This window comes from Phocoena phocoena, chromosome 12 (genome assembly GCF_963924675.1).
Source record: "Phocoena phocoena chromosome 12, mPhoPho1.1, whole genome shotgun sequence".
NCBI classification, from domain to species: Eukaryota; Metazoa; Chordata; class Mammalia; order Artiodactyla; family Phocoenidae; genus Phocoena; species Phocoena phocoena.
In genome coordinates, this window is record NC_089230.1 from 76,282,447 (window position 1) to 76,294,964 (window position 12,518).

The following is a 12,518-nucleotide window of genomic DNA, read 5'->3' on the forward strand; positions in this document are numbered from 1 at the left end:
AAAATTGAGACATAAAGAGAGATGTGACTTTCCAAAGGTGTCAAGCCAACATAAAGTAGTACTAGAACTCAAATCTGTGTCTAGTGCCAGGTTCGGTTTTCTCTTCATGACATGTGAAAACGCTGGGCACGATCTTTATGGCTTTATGTTTCAGCATTTCATTCTGCCTCATGTTCTTGGAGAACTGTTTCACTGTTATCCCTTTTCTCCACCCTAACGAGCACCCAGTTATTTATTTCACCTTGAGCACCTCTGCACTGTAGCCCCTTCCCCTTCTCCTGGCCATCCTTAAAGGACTGCAGTTCAGGTCTCACAATAAACACTGACTTACATACTTAAAGCTATGGCAGAAAGCAAATCCTAACTACTCATTAGAGAGACATTTCGCAATGTTTTTTCTGAACCTAAGAAGTGAGAAGGAAAATAATTAGTCGAAAGTGGCTTCATCTTCTCAATGCCACCTGCAGCAGGAAGGCATCTGATGTATTTTAGTTGTTCATAACGATCCAGCTGGCTCACGATCACAAAAAAGTGAAACTCTGGTTTATAATCAGCCATTAGCAGTTTTTTTACACTACAGAGAGATAAAGATTCAAGAATAATTACCGCTTCCCCTCTGCCCCCCCAAAATGTATTAATAAAAAAATACGCTTTCAAATGTAGAACACAGTAAACACACAGGTACGCAGCTTCCCTTCCCACCCCCTTTTCCCAAAGCAAACAGGAAGGCACGGTCTGTGACCTTGGACTCATACACCCTCTCGAATTCACCCTCTGTTAGACTTGTGGAACTGACTAGGTACTAGGTAAGGAGGTCAGTCTGCGTTGAAAAAAACCCAACTGCACTCCAGATAATTTTTTTTTTTTTTTTTGCGGTATAGATAATTTTTTTTTTTTTTTTTTTGCGGTACGCGGGCCTCTCACTGTTGTGGCCTCTCCCGTTGCGGAGCACAGGCTCCGGACGCGCAGGCTCAGCGGCCATGGCCCACGGGCCCAGCCGCTCCGCGGCACGTGGGATCCTCCCGGGCCGGGGCACGAACCCGTGTCCCCTGCATCGGCAGGCAGACTCTCAACCACTGTGCCACTGGGGAAGCCCCAGATGACTCTGTTTTGAATCAGGCAAAGAAATGATGTGATAACAATCATTTGATACTTACTCCACAGTATCGGTTACCATTAAATATCTGAGGTGGCAGAGGGTTGCCCTGGGCAGGCTTCTTCTCCAGGGGGATGTTCTTGTACATCCACTGCCTCTGCTCTTCTGACATCGTGATGTCCACCTCCTCAAACTCTATCTTGTTGGCTTCCAGAAATCTAACCACATCCTGCTGTTTCTTCTTTATCTGCAGAGAGAAGACAAACACATAAGGAGAAATGCTCCTCCAAAACCAAGTGGAAATATTTCCAATTTGAACTAGATTTGAGTGTTCATCGTCAGAGGCCACTGAGCTAATAAAAAAGAGGTGATTTTTGCAGACGGCAAGCACTGTCCACTCCCTGGTGATCCAGCAGACGTCTCAGCAAGTGCTGACACAGTGATTTCTCCAAGAATTCTGGGGCACAACTCCGCCGGTCTGGGAGGGACAGACGAGGTCTGAGGTGGGAGATTCACTTAGTTCTCAGGGGGCCATAACTACCCACTCCCAGCCCCAGCAGTTGACATTTACAGTCACGAAAGCCCTGTCTGTCCCCGACCAATTGAAAACCACAGAGAGCCCATCTGAGATGTCGACACTTCATTGATTCCTGGGAGCGGCAACAGTTTTATCCCCCTCAGCAGCCTCTTTCAGATATGCCACAGCTGTAGCCACTGTCATGAGAGTATCCTTTCATCAATTCACAAGAGTAAAACGTTCTCCACTTCCAAGGGGAGAGTAAACAACAAGCGCCATCCTACTTTGAACTCTCTTTCTTAACCCTTCTTGTTCCCCTGATGTTTCATCTTTCCTTCTCCAGTCACTAGGGGTCAGGTATGCTCTTGAAGAGCTGCAAACACATCTAAAGGTTTTCCAGATGTTACCAATCTTCTTAACTGAAGGTATGTATGAACTCATTGAGACGCGGTGACAAGATTCAGGTATCTTAACCACAGCATGTAAAACCTGAGAAAACAAGTGTGCTTTTTCTGAACGATCCTGGGAAATCTGCAAAAACAACAAACTTAAGTGGTGAAGTAAATGTTATAATGGCCAAAGAAAAGAATCATTTTGAGAAGTGAAAGCAGCTAGAAAGACCTCTGGACAAAGAAAATAAAATGCTGAAGAACAAACTTTCACAGACTGATTGTCCCAAACAATCTCCTCCACCCCACCTCAATCCGACTGCTCCCCAAAAGCCTCAGTGACATGTGTCTCTGATCACTGGGTTCAAGTCTATAAATGACTAATGACGCGATGGCACAGTTAGTATGGACAGAAATAAAAGGCTGGCAAGAAAGGACATCTTTTAAGCACAGTAATATTATAAAAGGAGAGAATTACTGTATGGTTGTAAATCCAAGTTGAAAATGATATTATCTCCATTTCTTGAATTAAGCCACTTCTCATGTCTGAAAAAGTTAACTTTTTCTCCTCACTCATAGAATTTCAGAACCTACATTATTTTGTAACTTCGGTATGCAAAAAAGTATCATCCATCCTACTTAATTTTCCCTTACAACTCTACCAGGTAGAGTTTATCGACCCTGAGGTTGAAAGCGTTCAGCTATTTTGATGCAAGTCCTAGTGTGTGTTCTTATCAAGACAATCATGTCACTGTCCTAAAGTCCTTCTTTTTTTTTCCGGTACGCAGGCCTCTCACTGTTGTGGCCTCTCCTGTTGGGGAGCACAGGGTCCGGACGCACAGGCTCAGCGGCCGTGGCTCACGGGCCCAGCCGCTCCACGGCATGTGGGATCTTCCCGGACCGGAGCACGAACCTGCGTCCCCTGCATCGGCAGGCGGACTCTCAGCCACTGCGCCACCAGGGAAGCCCCCTAAAATCCTTCATTAGTGGGTCCCCACTGGCTTTTGTAAAGCAAACAAAAAGTTACCTACAATCCTACTATCCAGACAGCCACTGCCAAAATTTAAATCGAGGAAAGGGTCTGGATTTAATGTCCATATATGGAGCTCTACATACCCAGCACATTTCAACTGTTCGTGAGCATGATCAAAAATGGGACTTATCCATAGTCAAACCTTGGTTTTCCATATATAATGTACAGACATATAACGTCCACCACGACTCCAAAATGTGTGTACTTAAAGGCTCAATGTGAGGATAAATCAAGACATGTACACAGCTTCTTTACTCCCCCCACCTCCTGGCCATAAACACACAGGGACAACATACACATACACACACACACAGGGTATTTATTGCCGGACTCTAATCCCCTACAGCTCACCTGGTCTTTCCTTTCACACAATCACACCTGGTAAAACAACTGCACCTTGCCCCTTTCACTGAACAATAAATGTATCAGGACCACTGCCCTCTGTCATTGAAAATTTTTCAGAAGTATGAATTTTAATATCTTCCTGGCAATTCCATCACGTAGATGCACGGTTAACTATTACTCTATTGTTGAATACTTGACATGCTTGTAGGTTTCACCACTAGAAATAATATCATCTTTTTATATCTTTGATGGTATCGCTCAAGACTACTTTACGACAAAGCCCTGTGAATGAAACCCAGGTGAAAGGGCAGAGCTATTTCTCAGACTCCTGAAGGACTCAGGGTAAAACTGTCTTTCATCAAGGCCACCTCAATTTACATTACCATTAGTCTAAGAGTGTCCATGTCTCAACACCCCTCCTCCTTATAGCCAATATTTGAAAGTTACATCGTAGAATATTAAAATTCAAATGACGTGAGGTGATGGATGTTAATAAACTAATTGTGGTAATCGATTCACAATATATACAGACGGCAAATCATTATGCTGTACACCTTAAACTTATACAAGTGGTGTATGTCAATTATATCTTAATAAAACTGGGAAAAAATGGTCGCTGTTTTAAGAAAAAACTTCAAATGCATCATTATACCCTATCAACGCGCAGGAAGCAAAGGACAGTTCCTCACCGACACTGGTGATGGCTGATGGTAGCGTGAGGAGTGAAATGTAAGTAATTATATCTGTATTTTAAGAGGAAAGCAGGAGAGGCATGACCAGCTTTGTGTTTCAAAGAGATCACTTTAATGCTATGCAGCTTAAAAAGAAAAAAGGAGAAATTCTGTAAGTACTGTTAACACTGCTATGAAAAGGTCTCCAAGATGTATACATGGAAAAAAAAAAAGCAGAACTGTGTGTAGGCTAGGCACATTAAAAAAAAAAAAAAAGGAGAAAAGTAGGAACACTTTTGTATTTACTTGTATTTTCATTTTTTAGAAAAATGCTTGAAGGTTTATATAAGGAGCTAACAAAAGCGGTTGCCTGGGGGGTGAGTGGGAACTGGAGGATGGGGACAAAGTGACAGCAAGAGTTTTCACTCTATGTTTGTAAACCTTTTGGAAAAGTGTGAATGTGTCAACATTCAAAAGATTAAAGAGAAGAAATTTAAGAGAGAAAGAAAGCTTCCCATAGAAAACAACCTGGAGGGGGGCAGTAGTCCATGGCCATAGAGACCAGGGGCATTTCGTATAAATCAGCAGGACATGAAGCTGGACTTGGAGCGTTTCGTCACTTGCTGGCCTCCCTGACTCCTTACACTTAGAAGAAAGGCCAGATGATTAAAAAGAAAAGAAAAAAAAAAAAGAGCTACAAATCCTTGTTCCCCCACTTATTTACTGGGTGAGTTTGAGCAAGCTACTTAATCTCTCTATGCCTCAGTTTTTCCAACTTTAAAATGGGAATAATAGTATTACCTGCTTTATTGGATTATTGTGAGGGTTATAGATAAATTATGTGTAGCTTACAATATTTATTGCCTGGCACGTAACAACAGTGCTGTATAACGTCTTTATTATTGTTGAATTTGTTATTTGACATCACATTAAAAAAAATCTTTCAGAATGCAGTGTCAGGGAAAAGTTCACTTTTTTGAGACAAGGTGAATCAAATTATCATATTTTGCTTTGCTTTTGTTGAAGTTTAGAAATAAATTTAGCACATGTTCAAAATTTTTAAAAATTAAAAAAAAAAAAGAGCTAAGGCCACAGAAAATTAATACGATAGCAGGTCACCCAAATAAACAAAGGGGAGAAATTGTACTCCAGAGAAGGAAGTTTCAAGGGGATGTTTGTGACATTAGCCTCAGGAAGGAAGATGAGTCATGGCAGCAGGGCTGTTTTGAGATTTCCCAGGTGACCAGGGCTGGAACTGTGGAAGCCCAGGAATGAGCGGCAGGGACAGACCAGCGCAGGAGGTGGGACCTGGGAGAAGCCAGGGTCGTAGGTAACGGAAGGGCTTCCCTCGTGGCAAGAGGAAGCCGTCAAGGGCACTGCACAGGCCGGCATAAACCCAGGGTTCAGATAACAATAACATATACCGTCACTTCCTTGACACAAAGAGTTTTATTTACGTTTCAACCGTTCTGAAACAAAACGCACCTTGCAATCAATATCAAAAGAAGTTTGGGGAGAGAAATTTGTGGAAGAGAAGTAAATTGTGGGGCGACGGTCAAGGCCTTCACCCATGTCGATTTAGCCATGCGTGACGGTACCTGTAACTCACGCGACTGTTTTTTTTTCTTCAAACACACTTAGAAGCCATGGCAGATAACGCTATTTATCCAGTAGCCCATCTCCCTTTCTTTCTTAATAACCGAAGCCTGATTTTGTTTCAGAAAGCAACGTGCTCAGCTATAAAAACTCGTTGAGCCAGCTCCTCTGCAGCTACGGGTGATCACAGAGCACAGCGCTGGCCAGTGAGATGTGAGGCGTCTGCTCCTTGGGAAGGCTCCACCTAATCAATGAAAAGACAAAGCCCATTTTGCACCTGGTCACTCTTCTCCCTTCTCTCCTGCAGAAATGCACCCGTGGTGCCCGGAGGTGCAGAAAGCATTTGGCAATTGTGAAAACCAACACCGTATGCAAGAATGGCGGTGGTCAAGCAGAATGACAGGAACCTGGGTTCTTGATGACATCTTACAGCTGCCACACGAGTCTTGTACAGCCCACTCTAAACCTTATTAGACAAATAAAACCCTAATTAGTTAAGCCACTTTTTAGCAACTTTTCTAGAGCTTGCATCCCAATGCAATGCTACCTGGAAAACTCTTAACTGCTACATAAAATGTCTTCGGCAATACTGTAGTAGGATGGATTGAAAATAAAAGCTATTATTGCACAGCAGGGCCTAAAAATAAAAGCTGTAAGACATAAATTTCATATAAGTGAAATGAGGATCTGTCACTGGATAAACATGAATTTTCATTCCTTTTCTTTGTAAAGCAACAGCAAAGCTGTTGGACCTAAAACAGGCAAATATCTGCAAAAGCATGAGTTGCATTCCACCTTATCTTTCAAACGTACACCATTACACGTCATCCAAAGCAATTAAGGGGAAAGGACACTGTTAAATCTCTTGGGCTCTATCGCAGGGAGGCCCACAGGCCAATTCTAGCCGAGTAACTGTGTTTTTATGGCCCACAGCCAAATATAGCCTTTATCTTTTTAAATGGTTGGGGGGAAAAGAAATCAAAAGAATGATAGAATGATAGTATTTCATGACATAAAAATTCTATGAGATACAAATTTCCGTGTCCATAAGTAAAGTTGCATTGGAAGACAACTACATCCATTCATTTACACGTTCTCCCTGGATGCTTTCGTCCTAGAGAAATTAGCATAATTGAGTCATTGTAACAGAGGCTGTACCGTTCCCGAAGCCTAAAGTATTTAACAGCTGCCCTTTTCAGAAAAAGTTTGCCAACTCTACACTAGGTCACAGATCTTCATTTCCGGCTCAAAGCTCACTTTCTCAGTGAGGCCTTGCCTGACTATGTGATTTTATACTTTTACCAGCCTCCCTCCCCCCAAACTCCCTATTCCCTTTCAATGCTTTATTTTACCACAGCACATAGCATCTGACATACTGTCGTTTTACACATTTGTTTGTCCACCTTGTCCTACTAGAACACAAATTCCACAAGGGCAGGGGATTTTTTTCGTGTGTGTGTGGTACACGGGCCTCTCACTGTTGTGGCCTCTCCCGTTGCGGAGCACAGGCTCCGGACGCGTAGGCTCAGCGGCCATGGCTCACGGGCCCAGCCGCTCTGCGGCATGTGGGATCTTCCCGGACCGGGGCACGAACCCGTGTCCCTTGCATCGGCTGGCAGATTCCCAACCACTGCGCCACCAGGGAAGCCCTCCTGTTGTTTTTGAGCCACCCAGTCTGTGGTATTTTCTTATAGCAGCCCAAATGGACTAAAACAATAAACCTTTACCCTTTCAACTCCGGGGCCCTGCAGGACCCAGATCTGCTGAAGCCCCAAGCCCTGACGAACCGGCCCCAGTGATAAGCTGTCTGGGCTGGTGCCACTCAATCTGCTGACGTAGCGCGAACACTCAATGACCCACGCAAATCTTAGTGAAGACACTGGTAGCTTTCCCTGGCAACCTCCTGGCTCCAGGCATCCCTAGGGACTGGATCAGAGGCCAGGCTAACTAAATCATACTGCACTTGACTTATACTTACGCCCTATTCTCAGGCACTGAGCGCAAGTAAACTTGCGCTTCTCTACTCTCTCTCCGCGTAGGATTAGTTCTTTCCCAGAAGGCTGCCAGTTAACTTATGTAATTAAGTAGCCCCTGCCAGATTCTTCCAGACGCTTCCAGACGTGTCTAATCATGTTTGAATTCCGGGGTGAACACAGCGGAGGCTGTACCCTGGGACCTTGCGAGTCTCTAGTAAACAGACATCATCAATTTGAATAAGATAGGGCTTGTTTTTTTTTTCTAACTGAGATTTAACGTGAGCAATTGTGGGAAAGCAAGTGTAAAGACAAAGCACAAAAAAAGAATGAAATAATGCCATTTGCAGCAACATGGATGGATCTAGAGATTATCATACTAAGAGAAGTAAGTCAAACAGAGACAAATATCTTATGATATCACTTATATGTGGAATCTAAAAAAAATGATACAAATGAACTTATGTACAAAACGGAAAGAGACTCAGACATGGAAAACTTATGGTTACCAAAGGGGAAAGGGAAAGGTGGCGGGGAGGGATAAATTATGAAGTAACATAACATACATCTATATATAAAATACATAAACAGCAAAGACCTACTGTATGGCACAGGGAACTCTACTCAATATTTTGTAATAACCTATATGGGGAAAGAATCTGAAAAAGAAAACATATATATTATATATATAATACATATATATACACACACACACACACACACACATATATGTATATCTTGAGTCGCTTTGCTGTACACCTGAAACTAACACAACATTGTAAATCAGCTATACTTCAATTAAAAAAAAAAAAAAGACAAAGCACAGATGGCAGACAACAAGAAAAACTGGAAAAAAAGAAAAGTATGCATTTTAGAGTTAGACTGTCCTGGTTTTAACCCTGGCCCTGTCAGTCGAGTAGCCTTGGAGATATTACTAAGCTTCTCTTTTGGCCTTAGTTTCCAAATCTGTGAAATGGACCCAGAATCTTTTTTCACAGGTTTATTGGGAGGATTAAATTAGAAAAGAGCTAAACCGTAATAGGCACTGCTCAGTTGTTTCATTCATTCAAGCATGTTTTCTTTCTTTGCCCTAGATGTGGCCTTCTGCAAAAAATATAAAGTAACTTCACTGAACTTTCAAATGCTTTAGGTATTGGATGTAACAGTTCTTTATTTCACCTCCTTTCACACTTCAAATACACAGTTTTCTTTCTTCTGACTTGAGGCAGATGTAAGGCTGATTTAGGGCCTTTTATGTCTGTCGCAAGGAAAAAATCAAAGGCAGGCAGAGGAAAGAGGACAGAGAGCATAGATTTTCTTATAACTTTCTAAGACTTACAGAGGAGGTGCTGGACTAGACTAGGAGGGGTAGGGGGCCCAAAGACAACTCCTCCTTCCAAATAAAAAGGGAAGAAAGGTCTGATGATCTTTTCTGGGTCAAAGACACACGAACTTCCAAGCAATTGAGTAGGGTACCTCGAAGATCTATCATTCCATGGCAAATTCTTTAACTAATACCACACTGTTGGACTTACTAGGCATCACATTCTCATAAAGAGGATGTAAATGGCAGGCGATAGACTAGTTACCCCAAGCTATTCACTACGTCTCCTGTGAAGACTAGAAAGTGAAAGCCCTGTGTTCCCAGCCACGCTTGCAGCTGGGAAGTCACTGACCCAGAGCCCACTGCTAAGCTGGGGGCCAAAGTCCAATGCGTGGAGCTTCTGCACGAGGCTCTGCTCTCCTGCTGAAGCTAACGGATCAATACCAGGGTCCTTTGTCCCTGCCCTTCCTCTCTCTTCTTGCTTGGAACCTTGGTGTGAGGGCTGGAGGTGCAGGGGCTGCCTTTCCACTATGAGGCAACAAGCACCAGGAAAAGGCCAAGAGATCCCAGAAATACAGGCCCTGGACAAACCAGTCTCCAGACTGAACGTGGAGAGACCCAAACACCTCTGTTCATTTAAGTTCACGTTACTCAGGTTCTCTCTTACCTGCAAACGGACACACGCCTCCCCTAAAACACCCACCGATATGTTTCCTTTCTGGGAAGCAGGACGGGGTGTAGAAGAAACCCCAACAAGCCATTGGCTCACTGGCAACATTCAAATGCTGTTTAACTCAACACGAGATTACACGTAAAGCGCTGTGTCTCTGGTGTCTATTTCAGTCTGTCTTACTAGAAAGCAAATACCAGGCTACCAAGCCGAAGATAACAATGAGAGAGGCTGTCTTGCAAGAGATTGAAACTTGAGTTTTAGGGAATCAGAGTGTCAGAAAGAGCAACTGTGAACTACAGGGCAATTTTTGAAAGAATCATTATTATATGTTGTAAATTAAAGCAATACAATTTCAGTGATGGAAAACATTGCGCTTTTTTTGTCTGTGTATCATTAGCACAGCCCCTGGTACTTACTAGGCACTCCATATGTTTGTATTAAACAAATAAACATTATTGAGCTTGAATAAATACTTTTAACATATTTTCTTTTTAACCAGCAAATACTTTGGATCCTGTTTTCTTAACCAACTTGCATTGGCTTCTTTTTTCCATGTTTATAATGTTAAGTCGTCTTTTCAATTAAAAAAATAATAATAATATCATCCCGAAGTTAATTATTTTTTATATCACCTTCCAAGGATTCAACGTTCAGAAACAGACTTTATATGGTTGCCATAATAACATACACATTTTGGGTAGAATGTTTCGGTTGTATTACAAATATTTTCTGCTTTTATAATTTTCATAGTTATCTTATTGCATGTATGGATCCTATTAAGTACTTAACTCTAATGTTTAGAACATTATCCAACCATTGGAAATTTAAGTATATTCTAGATATATTTTTCTTTTATAAGAAAAGAAAGCTGTTTCAAACGGGCTGACATTTTTCATGATGACAAATGATATCAATAGTAAGCTACCCAACAGATATTAAAACGCACAGAGATGCTCACACATACACACACACCTTCTTTCTTGATTTTTCCCTTCAAAGTGAAGATGATACTTTATCAGGTAACTATTTCACAAAATAGATTTTAGGAAATGTTTGATATTATGATTTTGTTACTGAAAACAACGCTTGTTGTCTGTAAAAGCTGTCAGTACGAAAACCTAGAAACATAATTTTCTAATCTACTAAAAATCTTTCAAATGAAAAATTCCAGTGAGTTTTTTTAATGTAAAAATCTAACATCTTTCAATTCGTTTTCAGGAACAACTAATTGACATCAGGGAAGAGAGTAGGATTTTAACTACAAAATTTTTACCACTTTTGCGTTATTGATGGATGGGACCAGAAAAATGATTATCACTGTCCTTTAATTCTAACGATGCTTATCCTCCATTTGCATATCCTTTATAATCTGCTTTCTCTTGATACTAATACTTTGAAGACATCACATACTTCCACATCTTCAACTGTCACCTCTATGGAGACATATCTAAAATTTGCATTTCAAAATGGGCCTCTTTCACAAGGGCCAATCCATAGTGCCAAAGCCTTTCTGGAAATGTATGCTTAAACGTCCCACCATCACCTCAGACTTCACTGCTAAAACAAAACAACAAAACAAGGTTTTGACAAGGTTTTGTTGTCATAAGATCAACCTAGCAATCTACCTCCTTCTCCTAACTTCCCTGTTTCTGTTAACAATACATCACTGTGTTGATGGCTCAGCATGACCACAGACCTGCCTGTGAGTCCAACACTTAACACTGTTCCAAAAATAACCTACCTAAGGAAAGCCTTCACACACACACACACACACACACACACACTCTCTCTCTCTCTCTCTCTCTCTCTCTCTCTCTCCACCTCTGTTTTAGATGAAGAGCTTCTCCTATCTCAGTTTGGTAGGTACTGGAATTGTGACTTTGATGTCCTCGGGGGGCCCTGGTTCATCTGTGACTTTTTCCATGACAGTTAGAACATCTGATGATGATGTCAAGGGCAGTGGCCTGATCCCCAGAGGGGCCACTTCACTTTGATTTGTGTTCTAGCTCTGGACAACCAGCAAGGGATGGATCTGTCATCTCGGGCAAGTTACTTCTTCTATCAAAGCCTCATCGGTGAAAGGCAGATCAGAATTTAGGGCAGACGGTGGTGACGACAATTAAATGACGTAATGTTCTTAGTGCACGGCACGTAGGAAAAGAGCTCAACACACATTAGCCACTGTTATCATTACACTTTTAATTCTAAGGCCACAGACCTCATCGGCTATTCTGTTCTTTGGCAAGCTTACTCTCCTGCCAATCACTGAGGACACCTGGGCCCAGTACAACGCCATTCCCTCAGTGAGTCACTCATTTGTTCACTCTAGAAGGACATTCTGAGGGTCGAGCAGGTGCCAGGCACTGTGCTAGATTTAGCGGGTACACACCTGCCTCTGCCTTCCTTCAGCTCGTGCCCAAGAAAGCTGGGAGTTACAGGGAGTCAGAGTACTGACAGTGCCCAAACTATAAAACTAGGTAACGCAGAGAGGATTGATAAAAAGAAATGTTCAGGGCTTCCCTGGTGGCGCAGTGGTTGAGAGTCCGCCTGCCGATGCAGGGGATGCGGGTTCGTGCCCCGGTCCGGGGAGGATGTAAAGGGAGGATAAGGCTCACTTCCCAGGGGCCAAGGCCATGCTGACTTGCTGGGTACTGGCTGGAATGTTCTTCTTCTGAAATCTGGAAGAAATGTAACCCTGACTAGTTTCATGTTCTTTGTTCTGACAAGATATAAACTGTGCTGGAAACCTTGCTTCTGCAGAGCAGTTTCTCAGTCACCTGGGAAGCTGGCTTCCGACTAGTCCATTGACGGGATCCACTCTCTGGGAACATACCGTTTGGTAAAAATGGGCTTCCCTTTAGAGATGAGCATGACTGCTATCACGCTAGCACATATTCTGCG

General features: G+C 42.5%; 1 protein-coding gene across 1 annotated transcript in view; it reads right to left on the bottom strand.

The window, feature by feature from the left end:
* Positions 1–12,518, bottom strand: part of SH3BGRL2 (SH3 domain binding glutamate rich protein like 2) — a 49,630-nt gene that overhangs the window by 18,425 nt on the left and 18,687 nt on the right. The window contains exon 2 of the mRNA XM_065889111.1: positions 1,158–1,343. Within this exon, the coding sequence (XP_065745183.1) occupies positions 1,158–1,343 (186 nt within the window). The remainder of the gene's footprint in view (positions 1–1,157; positions 1,344–12,518) is intronic.